General features: G+C 38.5%; 1 protein-coding gene across 1 annotated transcript in view; it reads left to right on the top strand.

The window, feature by feature from the left end:
• Positions 1–23,372, top strand: part of cep170ba (centrosomal protein 170Ba) — a 76,837-nt gene that overhangs the window by 49,606 nt on the left and 3,859 nt on the right. The window contains exons 10-18 of the mRNA XM_056477779.1: positions 1,754–2,541; positions 3,738–3,911; positions 4,736–4,874; positions 6,132–7,619; positions 14,095–14,320; positions 19,646–19,772; positions 21,244–21,360; positions 21,554–21,642; positions 22,791–22,884. Coding sequence (XP_056333754.1) covers positions 1,754–2,541; positions 3,738–3,911; positions 4,736–4,874; positions 6,132–7,619; positions 14,095–14,320; positions 19,646–19,772; positions 21,244–21,360; positions 21,554–21,642; positions 22,791–22,884 — 3,242 coding nt within the window. The remainder of the gene's footprint in view (positions 1–1,753; positions 2,542–3,737; positions 3,912–4,735; positions 4,875–6,131; positions 7,620–14,094; positions 14,321–19,645; positions 19,773–21,243; positions 21,361–21,553; positions 21,643–22,790; positions 22,885–23,372) is intronic.

Genomic DNA, 23,372 nt, shown 5'->3' with positions numbered 1-23,372 from the left:
TCCCTGGTTTATCACAGAGGAATGAACCGTCACTTACTTGACAGATTATATATTTTAATTTTAGGTGGTTTGTGTTTTATGTTTAATAAAATCATTTCTAATTGCATCTTTAGTGATTTTCAACTAAATACACTGTCTTGTCCCGATAGGTGGATTTAGAGGGTTTTGCAAAAAAAGCACAAGTGGATTTAGCTGGTTTTGACCAAGCGGCAACCTCCCGCTCTCCCTCGGGAAGCCAATACGGAAGTAACTGAAACTGCAATTCATCAAAATTCCACTAGTCCTGGCTCCATAATAGAGCAAATTGCAATTGAGCGCACTGTTAGAATGGCCAACTTTACAGCAGAAAAAAAGGTGTTTACAGCCTGGTACAAAGAACCATTTTGGTTCATATAGCTATTATTACCCTCCGTGACAACTGTGAGGGGGGTGAATTTTTTTATAACTCATCCATTTCCTTTATTTTATGTTATATTAAGTTTGCATAATTAAGGGCATGGCCACTTGAGTGACAGCTAGGTCTCGCTGGTCGCCGTCACTTCACCTCAGCTGAATCCGGCAGATTAGCCACTGATCTCGGCATATTCATCGTATTTTTGTGTTGTTTTATGTGGCTTTACACAGTCAGCTGCCTTTTGGACTTATTTCTTACAATTATCAGATGATATGGGATGCTGTGTGCACTTAATTGTGCTCACAAACCATTCATGTGGCCTCTGTTTCCCATGTGAGTAAAGTTATATACTTATACACCATCTCTATAAATGTATTTGTTTTATTTAAGATCATTTATCATTAATATTTTTCTTTAGACCCGTAAAGCACTCCAGAATCTGTCAGATTGATTAGCTGTAGACTCTAGAACAGTCATCTGAAGTGTTGTCATACAGTGTTATGCTGGAGTTCATCAATAGTCCTGCATTTACTAACACACACTATATCTGAAATAGTAGTAGTGTTTTCCTCCTGTAGAAAAACATCATAAGAACAATGTTTAGTGGCTCAATGTATTACTACAGTGTTTTTAAAAGTCTAAACACTTTATTGATATAGTGTACAGCCAAGCACATGTGGTCAGAACACAAACGAGTCGCAGGTAATAAAGTATCAAGCGTTTCTCCCAAAGTAAAGTCTGTCTGCCAGGTCTAAGCAAAGTGCCAGCAGGTGTCTGTAGCTCCGCCCACTCTCCGCCTCTTTGCCCTTGTTTAGTATCCCGCCGTGGGTGCGATGACGCGCGAACAAAATGGCAACGGTTGGCCGCCCCTACTTGTAGCTTCTTTTGCAGTGTTCAGAAACCTATGGGGGACATCACGGATACTACATCCATATATTTTACACTCTATGGTTTTGATGCAAAAGAAAATCCACCTTGTTGAAAACCAAAGAATTGTCTAAAGTGATATTTATGAAAAAAAGCCATTTTATTTACTAGCTAATGACTTTTTCATTACATATAAAATGAAACTTCTGAACCTAATTATAGGAGCCTGATAGAAAATGCTCATTTAAACAAAAGAGGTCTGATGGATTTAGAGGGTTTTGCATCTAAACTCTTCAATTTCACTCATAATGGGCTTAAAATGTCTTAAAGTCTTAAAGTTAACTTGGTGAAACCTGCAGAAGCCCTGTCTGCCATTCCCAAGACCAATTAATGCTGTGTTGACAGCAAAAGGAGGAACTACATAAATTACGTATCTAAAGTCCGGTCATATCACTTTTCCAAATGTTTATTGGTTGCTTGTATTATTTCCAGATACACACCATAATGAAGATCCAGATGTGGAAGAACAGGAGGAAATTCTGTCAGTCTCACACTCTGCTTCACAAAAAACCACACCACAACAAGAGCCTGAAGATTATCCATCCAATCAGACGCCAGATTCAAAGAACCAATGCAGAACGGATCCCAAACAGGCTTACGTGATTGAATTCTTTGATGACGCTCAGCGCAAAAAGCGCTCGCAGTCTTTTACTAACAACGTCTCCTCTCCAGACTTCCAATCTGCGCTAAAAAACAAGTTGGACAAACGAAAAGGCACAACTTTGTCATCCGGACACAATCCAGCAACGCAACAGTTCACGATACCCCTCAAAGATTCAGACAGTCCACAGAGAGCTGAATCTCTGCGCCGTGAGAAAAGCGAAATCCGGATGAGCACTTCTGAATTTAGCACACGCTCTGTAACAAAACCGTTCGGCAGCATTGGCCGCAGGTCCAAAATCTCGCAGGATTTCGCAACGGAGTTGCTTCGGGTGTCAAAACGCAGTGCTGCATCTTCATGGGACTCCAATACAACTTGGGTGAAAACGTCTTCGGCATTAACGACAAATCATGAGATGCAGGAGAGTCTTTCTGCAGTGTCTCAATCGCAGAATCAGATGATCAGATCTGAGCGAGTGGAGGATGATAATACACAGGGGAAAACTCTGGTTCCCAAAGCGCAGGAGGAAGAAGATAGCTTGAGTGATGCAGGAACATACACTATTGAAGCTGAAGGGCCAGATAGAGACGTCGTGGAGGCGCGGAGCTTGATCGATCAGGTACAGTCTATACACTACACATTGATCGCTGAAAAAAGAGCTGCGTGATATGAGGAAACTCTAATGTCATGATATAAGTCATCATGTTTTTAATTCCCCATTTTCATTTTCTCCAACCCAGCAGAATTTACAGTTACTATTAAGGCCCGTACACATTGAGACGTTTTTGGCTCGCGTTTTCCGTTGACGTTTAACGCCACGTGACTAAATAAAGGGCGTCAATGTGATCGTGCGCACCAACGCGCCAAACGCTAGGCGTAAAAGCGTGATTTTTAAGAAACGCCTCATGCTTGTTTTTTTGTTTCGACACACTGCATCAACCTTCTCCACCAATCAGATTGCCACTTTTGTTCACGTGCACGGAGCTGCTGAAGTTACAGTAAACAGCACTTGGAGGCAGGCGCTCAAGCAAAAACCTGTCAATGCGAGCGCACATTGAAGAAGATGCCCAGAGGCGATATGAACATGGGGCTGCTTATTGCTCTGGTGAACAATAATCATTTCTTCATCGCTAGAGCTGGAGCTGCTGCTTGAACCATCCATAAAAACAGGCGTGTCAACTTTCTGTCGTCGTCTTCTGTGTTACAAGCAGGTTTAAGAAGCTTAAAGTTGTGTAGCGCCATCTAACGTCAAGGAGTGATTTCGCATACTCTTCTGCTCGACGGCAGTGAAAATCGATTGGGTTTGAATCCAGAAAAACGTCTCAAAACGCTGACGATAAACGCAAACGAAAAGCGTCCCGGTGTGTACGAGCTATTACAGATTAGTGTTGTCACCATTCTGGGATTCGATACCAATTGGTACTGAAATTTTAAAAACATCCATTTCCCGCTAACATTTGAGCACTGTTGAACACGTTCTTAGACGGGGCTGATTCGCCATTGTGTTCACATGCTCAACAGAAACGACTGTGATTGGCCGTAAGGGCCATCAGTTCACCGAACTCGCTGCTGTTTACTGAGTGTACCCATAGATACAGGTACACCAGAGCGTTTTACTTGAGGTTACTCGTCCGCAAGGAGTTATATACCTTTAAGATTTTCTTTCTTCTGTTGAATGAAACCTGTGAACATCCGTAGTAGGAAAAACAAAAACAGTGGAAGAAACCCTTCATCCAGTCAAGTGCCATAAGAGTTCCAGTCAGCTGAACACGCATCTAAAATCCTTTATATTCATGCATTATTTATCATTAACAGGTGTTTGGTGTTGGAGAAAACAGCCAAACCTCAGCAGCAGCAGCAACAGATAAGCCTATAGTTGGTGACTCTGAGGCTCATGATAGCTGTCGCCTTCTCAATGAGAATAGTTCAGGCCTGATAATGGGCCAGTTCCCATCAGAACATAGTACCACAGCCAAGAGTCCTGCGCAGGTAAAACAATCCCGAACGCTGGCATGTTCACTGCAGATCAGGGCATTAGTGGATCAATCAATCAATCAATCACTGTAGTCTGCTTCAATGTCAAGTGGGATTTTCTTTGGATCTTTCTTGGGGAACTTCTCATGTCTTTGGGCTCTTTCCTGCTTTTGGATGATTATGAATGGGTGATTTGAGTCATTTAATTATTTGGTCTGTTTTGTGGTTGGGATAATTTAATAATCTGCTCTTTGTATTTACACGTGGTGCATTCAGACATTCTGTAAATCATGTGAAGGATCAATTAAAATAACTAGTTGTTATATTTTGTTTGACAAATTTGTTTGACGTTTCAGAATGTGCAAGAAATATATAGCAAATAAACAAACAAGATTTGGTAATTCTTTAGCATAACTGTAAAAGACTCAATAAAAGAGTTTTAATAAAGATTTGCATTATATGATTTTATATATTCACATTGTTTATTCTGGAAAGATTATTATTATTAATTATTATTATTATTATTATTGTTTAAATATATGAAAGTGTATATAGCAATGAAAGACATAACATTTAACAGAACTAGAACACTAAGAAATAAAAGGATAAAAATACAATAAAAAAATTAATTCTTAAAAATAAAATAAATGGTAAAAATAATATTTTCACAATGTTTAAATATTCATAGTATTTGTTTAAAGCAGTTTAGGGCAGATTATTTTATTTTAAGGTAAATAAAAAACACTTTATTTTTTTAGATAGTGAAAAATTCTCAGCCTACACACAGGGATGCCCTTTAAAGCGCTGTGCCATAGTGGTTGATTTGCTCTTTTCTACAGTTACAGTCAATGACGTCATTAACACCTGGAGAAACTAGATGGGTTTCTCGCTGGGCCAGTTTGGCTGATACCTATTCAGACTCTGGTCCTGCTTCAGGAATATTTGATGTCCCAACACAGGTTGATCTTCCCTTTGAAGGTATGGATACTTTGCATTAGGGATGCACCGATATGGAATTTTTTACAGATACTAATAACTCATAACTCTAAATTTGATAGTCAATACATAGACCGATAAATATAAATATTAGTTTTCTCTTTTTTTTTCCTGCATGATTGCAAAACAAAAGGCAAAGATAGTAAACAATTTTATTTTAAAATCTTAAAGTTTGAACTGATCTCTGAACTTTATACACTTTTCATTTCTACGGCCAACTTTCTTTTATATAAATATAATCTATTGCCTGACAAAGCAATAACACATAAAGCAAGCAAGTCGCTGAACATATATTCAAAATCAAAATGCCAATAATAAAATGTGTAATAGATAAATAAAATGTTTTTTTCTTATGCAGATGCCAACAATCAAAGTTGTCAACTTTAATATCACTATTGACATTAGTTAATAACTTTTGATATCAGAAAGTTGACTATTATATATAAATCAGCTTTATGCAACATCACAGAGGTGATTATAAAAACATAATTTAATGGTTTAAAAATAGCAACCTAATTTTGTTATTGAACCAAAAATGATAATAAATAAAAGTAGCATTTATTGGCTGATGTCGGTATGTCTGTTGATATCTGCTTTGTGCAACATCACGGAGGCGATGATAAAAACATAATTCAGTGGCTTTAAGATATTATCCTAATTTTGATATCAGAAAGTTGATGATTATATGTAAAAATAGCATTTAGGGGCTGATATCGGTATGTCTGCCGATATCAGCTTTATGCAACATCACAGAGGCGATTATAAAAACATAATTTAATGGCTTAAAAATAGCATCTTAATTTTGTTATCGGACCAAAAATGATTATGTATAAAAATAGTATTTAGGGGCTGATATCGGTATGTCTGCCGATATCAGCTTTATGCAACATCACATGGGCGATTATAAAAACATGATGGCTCAAAGATATTAACCTAATTTTGATATCAAAAGTTGGCGATTATATATAAAAATAGCATTTATTGGCTGATATCGGTATGTCTTCCGATATTAGCTTTGTGTAACATCACAGTGACAGTAAAATACATTTTATCAGCTTAAAGATATCAACCTAATTTTGTTATCAGATCAATAACGCTAATATTAATTATAGCTTTTATCGGCTGAAGTCAGTATAGTTACTGATATATCCTGCATCCCTACTTTGCTTAGCTCACTAGCTTTCTTCGCTTTTGTTTTTGATGGGATTTTTAATTGTTCCTCTTGATCACATCTTTAAGCTGGTGAAAGGATAAACATGCTTAACCGGAGCACTGACTATGAAAATAGCCAAAACAGCAGATCTCGACGAGTTCTGCCTCAGGTTCCTTTAAAGGAGAAGATTGAGACACCTCCGCCCATGATACACATCCAGCCTGACTCGTATCTGTCCGCTGTGGAGAAGAGTTCACAAGTTCAGAAGCACAAGTGGGATCCACAGAAACTCAGTGTCCAGGATGATCTGGATCCAGACAGCCTTAGTGATGCTAGCAAGTCTGATGACGGATCTGTCATTGAACAGTGCAGGAAGACTCCCGAAGTAAACCAGAAGACATGGAGTCGGCCCTCAAAAATACAATCGAATCAGGACGAGGCAAAAGACCAGGATACATCTCCCAAATTCTCCACTGCTACATTAACCCGACAGTATGGGAAACCAAGCAAGAGCAATGGTTCACCATCCAACATTGGTCAACCAAGCAAAAACGACTCTTTTGGAGGAGACAGTTTAGTGTCTATTGTCAGACAAGAGAGTTACACCAAAGAAAGAGCGAGTGATGACATCCAGCTGTCCAGATTGCCCCAGATATCAAGTCAGTCCCCTAGCAAAGATGTTTTTAAGGGTGTAAACACTCAAGATACTCATTCATACCTTAAAGACACTGAGGATGTCCTTGCTTCTCTGGAAGCCAAGATTCTGGAGCAACAAGTAAAGAACGGTCGCTCACAACCAGAGGATTCTTTCTCTGGAGAATCAGACACCTCTAGTACTGTCAGTGGCAAAAACCCTTGTGTTTCTGTTCCCAAGAAGCCTATTGTGCTCAAAGGATTCCTAAAAGGTACAGGTCAGTATACCAGAGAACCTAAAACCTCAGAAGATCAATCTGGGATGAAGGAGAAGTCAGACACAGGCAAGCGTTTTCAGCTCCGTCGAAACCATAGTTCTCAAGACTTTGGAAATGAACAGCAAAGTCCTGCTACACAGCATTTTCCCGACACTGTTTCAGACCAAGAATCAAGTTCTTTACCTTATAAAAAGTACACCATTCCTCTTCAGAAGGAAGGTACCAGCAAATCCAAACCTACTGTAACTCGCTCCAATAGCCTCTCCGCTCCAAGGCCAACAAGAGCGTCAATGCTTCGCCGTGGACGTTTGGGTGAAGCCTCCGATAATGAAGGTACAGAAACCGATCGAACGTCTCAGAACTCCGACGTCAATCCTCCTGCAAACAATCGAGTGGCTCAGACAAGCAAGAAGCTTTCTCGATTGGACATTTTGGCTCTTCCTAGAAAAAGGACGGGATCTTTTAACACCCCGAGTGACACAGAGTCTTCTTCTGCAAGCCGGACGGGCTTCTCGAACCGCAGCACAGAGTCCAGCAGCTCCGTGCGGAAAGCATCAGTTCCAGATCCCAGGGCTCTTCTGCGTAAGGTTACAAATGCCATCAGCAGGCAGCCGATCACTCGCGGACGCTCCAGCAGCGCCAAATACGCCAGCAGCACCGCCAGTGAGTATCCTTCAGTGTTTTATAATTGACCTACATTTGCATGAACATTTTTGTTTTAGTTGGAATTAAATTATTCAGATTAATCAGTCCGATCACAGAGTTTACATGCAATCTATAAAGGCATGGGCCGGTATAAGATGCTGATGGTATGATAACCTCGGATAAAAATATCACGGTTTGACGGTATTGTGATTACCGCACAAAAATAGGTTCATTTTGTGTCCCTGTTGAACACAATACATTTTATTTTAAGTATTTTGTATCGGTAAACATGTCAGGCTAAATAATTAAAATAAGTCATTGACTTCTGCTGTCTTCAGTAGTTTCAAAAACAGATTTATTTACAACTTGAAAAGGCATATTTGGATGTCTTTTCTGAGGATATAAAGTAAAGCCGCTGCACTGTTCAGCTCTACAGCTTTCTTCGATGTTGGTTTATAAGTGATATGTTTTTCAGATGTTTCTTGAATCGTGGCCTGACCAGTAGCTTATTGGTGTGGAGAGTCCTTTTCTACTGGAGATACTGCCCCCCCCCCCCCCCCCCCCATCTACTGCAGATACTGACCCCCCATCCCCCCCCCCCATCTACTGGAGATACTGACCCCCCATCCCCCCATCTACTGGAGATACTGCCCCCCCCATCTACTGGAGATACTGCCCCCCTATCCCCCCCCATCTACTGGAGATACTGACCCCCCCATCCCCCCATCTACTGGAGATACTGACCCCCCATCCCCCCATCTACTGGAGATACTCCCCTGCACCCCCCCCCCCCACCCCCCCCCCCTCACCCTCCATAAAAAACCTAAATTAAATAGTCCAACCTATTTTACCTTATTTAGCTTTACCTTACTTTTACCTAGTCCTTTTCCAAACTGCGGTAAGCCTTGAAACCGGATATTATCCCATACCTAAATCTAAATATAGTGATCGGATTGATGTGCATGTTTATGTGTCATCGTTTTAGTTGATTTGCTTCTAACAGCATGATAATAATTCTAGCAATGTGCAAGATGAATATTTCATATTTGCATTCGTGTATCAGAGTGATGAGCTTTCACGATGGTTTCGGTTTCGTGTAGAATTAAATTCTTCCAATTGATCAGCCCGATCATTGCGTTTACATGCACTATAAATATAGTGATCGGATTGATGTGCATGTTTATATGCCATGGTTTTAATTGATTTCATGCTAACATCATGATAGTCATCCTACCAAATATACTAGTAACATGCTAGCAACATGCTAACAACGTGTTAATCATGTTAGTAACATGTTCGGCTTTTGTGAGATTTGGTCAAATGTTGTGCAGATATCAGATTTTGCATCCAGTTATCAGAGTGTCGAGCTTCCATGATGCTTTTGGTGTTGTTTGGAATTAAATTATTCTGATTGGTCCGCCCGATCAGAGTTTACATGCACTCTAAATACAGTGATTGGAATGATGTGCACATTTATATGCCATGGTTCTAATGGATTTGATGCTAGCAACTTGATTATCATACTACAAAATTTACAGGTAACATGCTGACTATGCTAGCAACATGCTAATAATCATGCTAGTAACATGTTTGGCTATTGTGAGATTTGGTCAAATGTTGTACGAACATAAGTTTTGCATCCATTTATCAGAGTAATGAGCTTCTACAATGCTTTTGGTTATCAATTGGAATAATTTAATTCCAAATGACAGTCCGATCATAGTTTACATGCACTCTAAATATTGTGATTGGATTTATTTGTGCACAAATGTCACGGTTTTAGTAAGAAATTTAAGTAACATGCTAACTATGCTAGCCACATGCTAGTAACATGTTCAGCTATTGTGAGATTTGGTCAAATGTTGTGCAAACATTAGACTGTTTTACGTTTGCATCCATTTATCGGAGTGACGAGCTTCTATTATGCTTTTGGTTTTGTTTGTAATGAAATTGACAATTGATAAGTTTGATCATAAGGTTTGCATGCACTCTTAAGTAAAGAGATCAGATTGATGTGCATGTTTAACAACAGGATAGTAATAATAGCTATGTGCAAGATGACTGTTTCATATTTGCATCCATTTATCAGTGTGCTGAGCTTCCACAATGCTTTTGGTTTTGTTTAGACTTAAATAATTCTGATTGAACAGTCCAATAGAGTTTACAGGCTCTATAAATATAGTGATTGGATTGATTTGTGCACAAGTGTCACAGATTTAATTAATTTACTGCTAACAACATGATAATCAGTGTAACAATGTGCAAGTAACATTAATTATGCTAGTAACATGTTCATCATTCTAGAATCATGCTATCAACATGCTAGTAACATGTTCAGCTATTGTGAGATTTGGTCAAATGCAGTGCAACCCTAAGGCTATTTCACATTTGCATCCATTTATCAGAGTGACGAGCGTCTATGATGCGTTTGGTTTTGTTAATTAAATTATTCCGATTGATCAGTCCGATCATAAGCTTTACATGCACTCTAAGTAAAGTGATCGCATTGATGTGCATGTTTATATGCACATGGATTTAATTGATTTGATTCTAACAACATGATAACAGTTCTAGCTATGTGCAAGATGACCATTTCGTATTTGCATCCATTTATCAGAGTGACGAGCTGCTTTAATTCTTTTGGTTTCGATTGGAATTAAATTATTCTGACTGATCAGTCCGATCGAGTTTACATGCACTCTAAATATAGTGATTGGATAGTGTCATTTATATGTCATGGTTCTAATTAGCTTACTAGCATCGTGCTAGTAACATGGTCATCATTCTCATCATGTTATCAACATGCTAGTAACATGTTCAGCTATTGTGAGATTGGGTCAAATGTAATGCAAACATAAGATGACTGTTTCATATTTGCATTCATTTATCAGAGTGACAAGCTTCCATGATGCTTTTGGTTTTGTTTGGACTGAATTATTCCACTTGGTCAGCTCAATCAGAGTCTACATGCACTCTAAATATTGTGATTGGAATAATGTGCACATTTATGGTTCTAATTGATTTGATTCTAGCAACATGATTATCATGCTAGAATCATACCATCGACATGCTAGTAACATGTTAATCTGTTATGAGATTTGGTCAAATGTTGTGCAAGCATAAGATTTTGCATCCATTTCCATGATGGATGCTCTTATGTTACAGCCAAAATGATGGAAATACAGTTCTGTCTCTGTGTGACTCTTCTAATGGTCATTGACTCAGTTTGTGTGCATTTATTTGTACTGCACATCTGTGCCAATGACCATCCTAAACTAACAGGAACGTGTAATTAATCCAATTGTACTAATATTTGAAATTGCAGATCACAGCATCACATACTAAAACTTCATCAAGGTGTTGTGTCCAGATGAAATTAACAATCTTATCCACCTTTTTCTACGCCACATGATGCTTTGTGTCAGTTATGGGAGTAACTTCTATTAAACTGTAAACAATCAGTGAATAAACTAGGTGTCATTATTCTCCTCACAGATTACCCATTGAATATTAAAAGGTGGCTGATTAAGTTAGCAAATTGCTTAATTAATTAATTCAGAACAAGCTTTCCTATAGTATTATTAAAGATGTGTTGAATATTACTGTACTTTAGGGAACATAAAGAGAAAATAAACACAGTGAGCTTTGGCCACAGATATGCTTTTGACACTAATGTCATGTTAAAACACCAAGCTTAATGTTATTTTCGGGGTTTTTGTTGTTGTTTTTTTTTTGTTAGGAGCAAAATACAAGTACTATTTTTCTTTTCTAAAAGTCTTTTAGTTTGGCTGGAATAAAGAAACCTATTTTTTAAGATGTAAAGAATGCTAAAATCAATATTATTGGTACCACTAAAGACTTTTTTTTAATCTTAACTACTGACTATGTTTACATGGTCTCCAAATACTCTGATTTTATTATGATTAAGACAATACTCTGATTTAAGAGTCTCCCATGTACACAGTGATTTTTGATGACATTAATCCAAATAAGATCATAATCGATCTAAACAGAAGTGGAATTAAGACATGTGGAGTATGCATACTTTAGTCATTATTGAAGGGGACTACAGACAAGTAAACACTACAATCAAGCTATTACCATCATGTAGGACTTTTTTGCCGCGTTTGGTGACAGAATAGTCTGTACACACACAGCTGTTTGACACTATTCTCTTCACCTACCAAGTCAGTAAAGGACCACAGACACCTGCATAGCGAAAGTTTTTTTTCTTTCCCTTCAGCGTCTCAAATTTCATTAAAACAACACTCCAGTACCTCAGAGTTTGTCTTGGGGGCATGCATGAAATGTCCCTGAATGAAAGTGAAAATGTCAAACTGCAGTTAAAGTCGACAAATTAAAAATGAAACACCCGAAACTACATGAAACTCCAGAGGAAACATGGATAGAGTGGTGATGCAATGACGTTAATGGATCTATGTGCTATAACATGTACAAGCTACTCATGTAAACACCTTAATCATATTGTCTTATTCAGATTAAGGCAAACAGTTAGATTACTGATGTCCATGTTAACGTAGTCACTGTTATCCAATGACTTGCCTAATCAACCTAACTTTACCCTAATTAACCTAGTTAAGCCTTTAAATGTCACTTTAAGCTGAATACTAGTGATTTGAAGAATATCTAGTCTAATATTATGTGCTGTCATCATGGCAAAGACAAACGTATTTAGTTATTTGAAATTAGTTATTAAACATATTATGTTAACAAATGAGTGCATTAAACAGCACTTTAAATTAAAATAAAACGAATTGTTGAACAAACTGAAGTAACTAAATAGAAACACAGATTACCATACACAATATACTGTTTCAGTGATGCATGACGTTCAAACTCTGGCTTATTGTCAAATATAAACTGTTGCCAGATTGGGAAGGTCAAAGTATCGTACCAGAACCTCAAAATTGTCGTATTTGGAGAAAAATTATCGTACACGAGTCAAACGGAGAGTATACAGCTATTATCGTTTTGACACAACGTGCAAATTACCACAATACGTTAACAAACCTAGGCATACTTTAGTGGGAACGTTCAAACTCCACCTTTGAGTTGCTGTCATCGAATGCTGCATGTTGCCAGATGTTGAGGGATTAATTTTGCTGTAGAAATTGGATGCCGTCATGGACTGCAAAATAGTGCTGGTTGGCTTGAAAGCAGTGCACCCTCCTGAATTAAACACACTCTGAGGTGTGCGTGCTTTGTTTTGATGAGATTAACGTTGGGAAAAAACACGTTCACATGACGCATTTGATTGTGGAAAAACGAGAAGATCAAGGGAAAACTCCCCTGTCCTTCTCACCTTCCTTTACAGCACTAATTGTTTTAACATTTTTGCTTAAAAGATCAACCTCAAACTGAAAATTACTGACCTAAGCATGGGCATGCGCAGCAGGAGCGTTAACTCGTGAGAGAAAGCCATTAGCCGCGTTTCCACTATCGCGCCTAAAGCGAGCGAGCCAGGGCGAGCCAAGGCCAGTCGCGTTTCCACTATCACTTCCGGGGCGTAATCGGGCCAAAGCGGGGCTTCCTTGGGGCCAGCGTCCGGCCTTTTTCGGCCCGCTGAATACCTTGGGCCAAGGAGGGCCAACTGGGGCTTCGGGGCGGGGTTACGTACAAAGGCGGAGTTTTCCTGTCAGGTAAAGAGGAGACAAGATGCTTTCTTCCTTTACATTTGTTTTGCTATCGTCGTTCTCGTCGCTCGGCTGCTCTTTTGCGCCTTGCAGCCAAAATCGGTGTTCGAAGTAAATGCCACCGAACTCGAATGTCCTTATCCAGGGATCGCTGTCTGGCCTTACACCAACAGACCACAAACAGTAAAAAAGCAATCGCTTCGGTGTTCTCCATCTTCCAGCTCTCGTAGTGATGCCAGGTTGTGTTTGTGGTTATAATTTGAGTTTTTTGTTCCCGCTGAAGTGGGCGGGTTGTGTGACGGGTTGTGTGACGTTTGATTCGGGGGACGTTCTGGGGGCGGTGTTTGCGTGACGCGCTGCGAGCAACTAGCCCGACAGTGGAAACGCGACATGATTTCGGCCTCATTTCTCAACCTCGCGGGCTATTGGCCCGGCCTGGCCCGATTAAAGCCCTGGCTCGCACTGGCCCGATAGTGGAAATGCGGCTATTCTCCACATTGATTGGCTGAGAAGAGATAAAAATGGGAAGAAAATACAGGGGGGGCTAATAATTCTGACTGTATATAATTTTGTTAATTTTAATAAAAGTTCCCCAAACCGCAAGTGTAACCCAGAATATTGAGCACAGTATTTAAGTGTGTAAAAAAGGTGGATAAATCCTCTCAGGCCGTTAAATGAACCCCACTGTGAATGAATGGGAGTTTGGTTTATTTTTTCCGGGTGTCTTCTCATGATCTACCTGTCTGTCTCTTTCTTTTCCTGCTTTTGTTTTATTTTGGTTTCTGTCCTGCGTTTTCTGATGCCGTGGTGTGCCGATCGCTCCTCATTCCTGGGCGAAGGCTCCAGGAGGCGTCAGAAGGGTTCAGACTACGCCTCCACCTCGGAGGACGAGTACGAGTCGAATCAAAGCACTCCTAAACACAAACGCTCCCATCATTCAGGAGCGCAGCAGAGCCAGCCGGCAGGTCCGGTGAGAGCCATGCCCAGATCTAGAGACTCTGAGGGGGAAGGACAGGAGAGCGACGCCTTCCAGAACTGGACGTCTCACAGTGCCGAGATCGCCAGGTGAGGATTATGGAAAACACAGAGGGAATAAAGTCATTAGGTGCATCCCAAATCACATACTTGTACACTATTTGACACAATTTTGAAGTATTAATAGTGCAAGTAGTGCATGCACACTCAGATATTCTCTTTATTAAACAGAATAAGTGCACTTTAAATACCCGGATGATGCACTTATTTAATTGTTAAAAAGTAGTCAGTAATGCTAGACACTTCACACTCTCAACGGCAACAGCTTTGCTCATGTAGTGGAAGGGGTGGGGCTATTGATAAAGGGGCGGTGCTACTGATTAAGGGGCGGAGCTATCAGGCACTGATATTGGATTACTTTATTTATTTTGGATCGTGAAGCAAAATTCTTGTACGAGAGTGATTATGCTGCCTCCCGGTGGGGAATGTGGTTATACTCATGTGTATTACTTGGAAGTTTGTTCATTTATTTCACTAATCTGGCAATGCCAGACGACATCTGGGAAACTGTCTGCTTATTAAAATACCATTAGTTTCTCGTCATTTGGAAGGAGACTACATTCATGAACTATGCTGTTGAGTTTATTAGTGCATAAGTACATATGTAGTGCATAGCGTGCCATTTGAGACGCAGTGGTAGAATGCATGTAAGGAATAATTAACAGCATGGTGTTTAGTTAACGTCAGCAGCTAAATCCACTGTTGAGATGTTGTATTTGAGGGTTTATTAGTCAGGTGTTTGTCCTCCTCAAACTGCTTCTGTGTGTAGCACTAGTTTCTTCCACATCTCCTCTAAAGCCTTCTGATGTGATTTCTGAATGTTGTAGCTGTGAAATAACTCTAATTAAGGTGTAATGCGCTCAAAACCTGCCGGAACTACTTTAGCTGTGCGTTTATCTGACTATAACCAAACACCTCAAAATGACCATCAGCCAATCAGAATTAAGCATTGTCAATGTGCTGTTAAACTGTTAGAAAATAATGCACACCCATGGGGGGCAGACTTGGGGTTGGGCGACGTCGACCAATTTGGCATCGTACGATGTCTAATGTGAAACATCGCAATGGATGATGGCATCGTCGTCATCGTTCATGAATAATTCATCAATTAATTCATAATTAATTATTTGTAACCTACTGTTTCAACTACATAACCCGCATGGTCTTTATTTATTTATGATTTGGTTATGGGTAAAACAAAGATCAGTTACACACAAATAACCACCTGTCAATCACTTTTTTCACGGTACTCGAATAGTCAGAGTGATCTGTGTCGTTATAATGGCGTCACAAGCTTGGTTGGTAAAAAAGGTGCACAACCAACAGGAACCAACCAACAGTATCTGAGGCTATCACTAAAATTACTAAGTACAAGTGTGAAAGTGAAAGTTTGAAGCAGTGTGCTGACGCTGTGACACGTTACCTGATAGACAAGGTTAATTAAATATCACGTTTAAATGTTTCATATTTTTTTGCCAAAATCTACAAGACTTTGCCAAGGTCTGTAAGAGTCAAATAAACGCAGGGCCCTTCAAATTATATGTTCATGTCCTATTGATATCTTTATCTAATATCTATTTTGGCGGAGCTAAAAAGTTTGAGCTCATATTCCTGTAAGAAGTTTTACAGCACTGACTGCGAGTGATATAGCGAAGTGAAAGCGTGTCTGTGAGGGAAAAAACGAGCGGAAAATTCAGGGGAGCTGGATGTCTGAAACGCACCAATACCTTGGCCCAGCTTGGACAGAAGAAGGTGTCCGTATGCCTGAGATTTTCACCATTGCATTAGCTCATCTGTCTGGTTTACATGACGCTGGTGTTTATCTGATGATGATCCATCCGCCGTTATGGGAAGCACCACCTGGTGGCAGCTGGGTGTACTGTAGCTACAGCGGTTATCTGCTGCAGTCAGTGTGAAAAACTGATTAATTAATTCAGACCTCTTGTAAATTTAGATAGATATCTTGGTGCCAGAGTATGCCGGAAATAACACGATAAATATGCATATAGTTGTCCTAACCCTAATACACAACCCATCAATCTAAAACAAGAACGAAAGTCACTCAGTCATTTCATGCACTCTTGGGGGCCCCCTGGTGGCTACAGGGCCCTAAGCAGCCGCTTAGTTCGCTTATGCCTTGGGCCGGCTCTGGTGAGACTCCATCCAGTGGTACATCCTTGATAAACTGTCTGACGTGCACTGCTCAAAGCATCCGCTGAGCTGGAGCTGGAGCTCAGACGAGCGCGTGACAGTGTGTGTGTGTGTATGGTCACGTGATGTGCGTTTTCAGCAAGTGGTACTCATATAGTGTGGATGGAGGGCTGTTCAGAAATGCTAGATGAAACTCCAGTATGGATGTGGATCATTTTCGTTCTAAAGTGCTGAATAAAGCTAAGCTGTATTAGTGTAAACGGGGCCTGAGTGTGTATTTTCTTTGTGAGCGGGTTTGCGAAAGGGGGCAGAGGATTGCGATGCCGGCTCAGCATCGTGATGTCTATCGGCGATGGATGATGGCATTGTATATCGACTCAACCCTAGTCACAATGCAAAGCAGAGTCACTATTACACCTCAGTTGTGCATTATTTTTGTAATAATTCAGTGAACTGGTGTCAATTGTTTTGCTTGTAATTATGCTTACACTGTGAAAAATTTGGAGCTACCACTAAATGTACAGTGTAAGCATAGTTGAAAAATTGTATGAACAATAAGATAAGAATTTTATGACAACTTTTTAAAAAGTTACATTAACATGTTAGCATTTTTTGTAAACATACAAGCTGTTTTAAAGGGCACATATTTGACCTCTTTTTTATGATGTAATATTAATATTATGGTTGTTCTGAGTGTGTCAGTTTAGGTTCAGTTAAAAACACAATTCAGATTTGTTTATTATAATGTATTATAAAGTGTCATGTTGGGGGCGTGTCCACAGTTCGCTGATTTATGGGTGTGATGCTTCACATGTAAATTAGTTTCGGCTTCCCGCCAACGTAACAAGGGGGCGGGGCCACGAGCTCACGCGCTCTGTGTTTGCAACAGAGTCAGACAGGCAGACTGCGAGGAGCTGGAGTGAGAGGATCACATTCAGTCGTACATGTATGACTCGGACACAGACCAAGCAGAGAGTACAAAATCATTTGTGTCTTTGTACAGTTTTACAGCCAACTGTGTGCTAGTTTCAAGTGCCGAGCTTGAACACAGAAACTAATAACCACGCACACTGAATTAACTTTGACTGAGGCACTGGATGCGTCACTCGAAGCCGCAACACGGCACACCAGACACTCTCTGTGGCACGGCAGAAACATGAATCCCGAATCGTCGCGCCACGCATTTTTGAATTGTAAACATAGGTTTCTGCAGCGGTCCGTGGCGCCCAGCCGTCGACTTGAGTGTACCCTGATAGAAACCGATGTTTAGAATTCTAAACGCATGCTAGTTAAGATCACAGGGAGCTTCTGGGATCGCGAGAAATGCAAACGGCTGAAGTATAAGGTAGACTCAATGAGAAGTACACATGTTTGCAAACCTACCTAAAGATACAACCAATAATTCCGATTAGAGCGATAATGTGGAGAATATTGATCTTGTGTTGAGCCCAATGAGCCTTGCATCTAAAAATAGAGCTAGCGCGTTCCTTTAGTGATATCGCTTCAACTCACGCTGAAAATGGCGGACGTGAATCAACAAACTGAGGATATGATGACGCGCCTGTCAATCAATATTGGTGGGCGGGGGGACCGCTCTCCTACGTAAAGTTGCGGTCGATTGGAAAACCGCTCCAATTGGTCCACCGTTTATTATGTTTATTATGAAAAAAAGCACTGGGTGTGTTTATATCACCTCAATATGACGGTCTATACACCATACATGCACACATGTCTGTCCAAACAGCTTGAAAAGTAGATTTTTTACCATAGGTGCCCTTTAAGTCATGCAAGTTAAAATGACTTGATGGGTTTTTTGATTTGAAGTTAAAAATTTTGAGCGACCACTAAATGTTTTAGTTTATTCCAATTTAAGTGATTTGCAAACAATATTATAGGAAAACTGTGAACATTTCCAATGCTCTGTTAAACATAACTTGGGAAATGTTTTAAAAATAATAGAAATTTTAAAGATATTTATTTTTAATATCATGATCTTTGTGTTCGTGCTTGCGTATAGGCCTGTCACAATAATCAATATACAGTATGGACTTACCTCACAACACATGGAATGAGCTCATTCATTTTTGGTGATGCTATATAAATCGCCCATATATAAAAGCCAATTCTAGCAGCATTTCAGCTGATTGTGCATCACCTCTATCTCTATTCGAGGTGTTAGTATGGTTAATAAACACTACGGTATTTACTATAAATTAGTATAGTATTTTCTCATGTGGGTGCCTGACAACTGGAAGTAGATCTGCTAGCAGATATAACAGCCTCTGTTACTCTTTACCTGCACTTTTCTGTTAACATTGTTACGACCTTTTCAGGTCTACGGATGTGACCGCAACAGAAAATAAATGATTGGTGGTGGGTGATGTGCAATGACTGGAAAAAGAGAGAGAGAACTCATCTCCTCAAACAGAATGGCTAGAGACTTAAACACAAGGTCAAATTAAGCAAAGAGAAGTTTATTTACACATCAAAATATAACAAAGAAAACGGTATTAATTCAGGAAGGGGGCAAGGCCAAAACAACAAACAAAAACAAGCTAACTCCTAATATGATCTTTTGCTAATCTGAAATAAAAAGAAACAAAAATGTATTATTATTCATCAATTATTATTTATTTAGGATATGTGTTTTCACATTCTGAATGTAAAAGCCTGATTATTAAACTGTTAAAATGACTATAATTAAATGAAATATTCTTAATAATAAAATATGATGTGTTCTTTGGAGGAGTGCACTTGCATTATGATGATATTATATTGTCATTCTGGTGTCATATAATGATCAGTGGTATAAAATGGTCTTAAAATGGCAATAATATTGTTTATCTCAATATATATTGGTGCAATATATCGTAATAAATAAATATCGTGACAGGCCTACTTGCATATTCAATCAAACAGCCCTGCATTACTTATTTTTTTAAAACAATAATTGTAGTTCATGTATTACATTAGCCCTTTTAAAAGTGTGTTTTGATGTTAAAATCTCTTTTCTGAGATCTCAGAAGAATATGAAATAAAGAAATATAATGCAGTTATTCAGTGTGTGCGGTTGAGTTATACTGTTAACAAGATTAATGCACCAAATCTAAATACTGCAAGAGTATTACTCAAATACTCAACACTTACTATTGATGTTAAAATGTTGCAATTAATTTTAGTTTTTTCATGCATGTTTGTCTCTAGACTGAGTCAGGATCTCGCTAAAGATTTGGCTATTTTGGCCCAAGAGATACATGATGTTGCAGGAGACACTGAGACTCAGAGCGGATCACAAGAGCAGATGGAGCCCGCCGCATCCACACATGAGGAGGTGCTGCAAAACTACCTTTATTTCATCACAAATGCAGATAAAAATGCTTTTCTTACTAGTTTTTGTCTTGTTTCTAGTCTGAATATCTTGAAAGTCTTAAATTAAGAAGCATTTTTTGGACAAGCAAATTATTCACAAGCAAGTCTTGTTTGCAGAAATAATGCATCGAAATGAAGTGAGTTTTACCTTAAAACATGGAAAATAATCTGCCAATGGGGAAGTCAAATGATCCTGTTTTTGCTTTGAAGCAAGATTAATTTATTGTGCACAAAAATATGAAATATGATTTAAAATGGTTGCTCTCTATGTGAATATTTATAGTAAATTGGAACATTTCCATGATGTAAAGCTATTATATAATAATATCTATAATAAAGATATCATTAAATTAATGGTATTTAGTATTTTAAACTAATAATATAATAATTTAATACAATAAATGCAAAAAATGGCTAAAATAAAAATAATAAATAGAAATATTTCTGATTGTAATCAGTGTTGAAAATAATTGTGCTGCCGCTTTATTTTTGTGGAAACCATTTTAAAATTGATTCATAGTACTATAAGAAAAGGATTTATTTGAAATAAAAAAAACTCTAGAGTTTTTTGTAATACAGTAACTTCTTTTACTCCAGCCAAACAAAAAGAAGTAAAAGTTTTTCCAGAAGAAAAGTATACACTCACCGGCCACTTTATTAGGTACACATGTCCAACTGCTCGTAAACGCTTAATGTTTAATCAGCCAATCACATGCCAGCAGCTCAATGCATTTAAGCTGCGGTCACACTGGGCTTTTCCTCCCCATAGACTTCCATTCATACGCACGCGAATGTGTCAGACCGGAAACGCAGGGTCATGCGTCAAGTTTCGCAAGTTGGTGCGGTGCAAAGTTCAAGCTTGGTGAACTCTGACCTGCGAAATCGCATCACTTGACTGCGTGAGACCAATCGAGGATCAAAACACGACCTCTCTGGACAGAAATTTTAAATATTGAGCAATCGTTGGCTTTTTTAAATGTCTAATCATCTTGTTTAATCCCGCCCCTTTTCACAGCGCCGCATGACAGAATTTCGCACACACAAAGCCCAGTGTGACCGTAGCTTTAGGCATGTAGACATGGTCTGCAGATCAAAGCGAGCATCAGAATGAGGAAGAAAGGGGATTTAAGTGACTTTGAACGTGGCATGGTTGTTGATGGAATGTGGGGAATATTTCCAGTATCTTGTTGAATCTATATCATGAAGGATTAAGGCAGTTCTGAAGGCAAAAGGGGTCCAACCCGGTACTAGTAAGGTGTACCTAATAAAGTGGCCAGTGAGTGTAATGATCTGTTTAACATCACTTCGGAAGTATTTGAGAAAGAATACATTTTTTTTCAGGAGGGCGAATAATTTTCTCTTCAACTGTGTGAAGGTCTTTTATAGATTGTCCACATTCAGCTTTACTCAGTTTTGTTTCTGTGCTGTTCCAGTTGCGACATCAGATTCCTGAATCCAGTCTGAAAGTCCAGAAAGAGTCTCCTGAAGCGGTCGAAGAGTCTGAACCCACCGCTGAAGATGAGAATCAAGCCAATGTGAGACAAGACGAGGTAAAAACGAAGCAAAAATAGTGTATCGTCAAAAATAGAGGTTAAATAGAGATTGAGAATTTTCTTTTTCTGTTTTAATTCAATGTTTAGCTCCAGTGTTTGCAAACTTATGATTAGCCTATTGAATGTTTATAAGCGCATTATAAATGAACTGTATTGTTGTTGTTTTTAAAGATGCGTTTTGTGTCCTCAGGCTGCGGTGAACAGTGTGTTGCTCAATCCTGTGTCTCAGCTTTCGCTCGCCATCAGAGAAAACACCGAACAGCTCACACACAAAATCAAGTCAGATTCTGCTTTTATTTCTCACTTTCTTCTTCTGCTGCTTTCTGTTTGATATAAGAGTGTTTTGAAGGCACAGAAATGAAAAGACATATAGTTGAAGTCAGAATTATCAGCCCCCCCGTAGATATTTTCCCCAGTTTCTGTTTAATGTAAAGATTTTTTCCAACTCATTTCTAATAACTGATTTCTCTTTGCCATGATGACAGTAAATAATATTAGACTAGATATTCTTCAAGACACTTCTATACAGCTTAAAGTGACATTTAAAGGCTTAACTAGGTTAATTAGGGTAAAGTTAGGGTAATTAGGAAAGTCATTTCATAACGATGGTTTGTTCTGGAGACAATCTAAAACAAATATTGCTGAAGGGGGCTAATAATATTGACCTTAAAATGGTGTTTAAAACAATTATAAACTGCTTTTATTTTAGCCGAAATAAAACAAATAAGACTTTCTCCAGAAGAAAAAATATTATAGGAAATACTGTGAAAAATTCCTGTTATATGTCATTTGGGAAATATTTGAAAAAAATTCACAGGAGGGCAAATAATCCTGACTTCAACTGTAAATGTAAAATAAAAATAATAAATTAGATAAAACGATTAATAAAAATGAAATGTAAATATTAATATTAAATATTTAAAAATGTAATTATCAAGTTTTTGTGTCATAATTTTGTTTATTATTATATTTATTGAAAAATAATCAGATTTTCTTAAATGCAGTTTCACGTCTTTCGATTGAGACGTTAAACCGAGGTCCTGACTCTCTGTGGTCATAAATAATCCCATGGCACTTCTGGTAAAGCGTAGGGGTATAACCCTGGTGTCCTGGCCACATTCTCTCCATCAGCCTTTACTCATCATGGCCTCCTAATCATCCCCATCCACCAAATTGGCTGTATCACTGTCTCTCCACTCCACCTATAGCTGGTGTGTGGTGAAGCACTGGCGTCGTTGTCCTGTGGCTGCCGTCGTATCATCCAAGTGGATGCTGCACAGTGTATGGAGAGACCCCCTCCCCCCTTCACACGATAAATGCGCTATATAAATATACATTGCTTACCTGCTTACATTTCTGTCTTGTTTGCTTCCTGTCGTGTTGTTTATTATGCTGGTTTCATCTTAACATATTGTGGCTTTTTTCAGGGTTTTGTTTCATAATCGGAGAGATGTTTTGGGTGAAATCGAGGCAAAGATTAATGCAGAGGATGAGTCTCCGTCAGTGAAAACATCAAACAAGGTCAAGGCGTCTCTTTTTTTAACAATTAAATATTAATATTGTTCAAAATATATTGTTTGCATTTTAAATTGAAGGCACATAATGTTCATGCCAGTGTCATTTAGTATGATTGAGGTATTAAACATTTTAGTAACATATTTTATTTGAATAAATATTTAAGTATTTCAGTATAAAAATATAAAATAACATTAATGAACAGAAGTAAGAACACATTTTATATTGTTTTTAATATTTTACTTATTGAAATATCAGTTTTTCTTACATGCAGAATTTAATTGTTTTACAGTTTTATATTTTCTTTTATTGAGGTTGCTTTGAAAAACACTAAAATAAAGATTATAAAGTCAAATATAAAATAAAGTTAAAAGTTGCACAATCAATTGTAATTACTCTTTTACTGTAGTTTGTACATGGAAAATGTGCAACAGTAATACCTTAAAATAAGGTCTTGTCTCATTTAAATTTTTAGTCATTTTAAATGCATTTAA

The sequence above is a fragment of the Danio aesculapii genome, chromosome 17 (genome assembly GCF_903798145.1).
Source record: "Danio aesculapii chromosome 17, fDanAes4.1, whole genome shotgun sequence".
Lineage (NCBI taxonomy): Eukaryota > Metazoa > Chordata > Actinopteri > Cypriniformes > Danionidae > Danio > Danio aesculapii.
The sequence above is the reverse complement of the archived record's forward strand: the minus strand, read 5'-3'. Positions and strand labels throughout refer to the sequence as shown.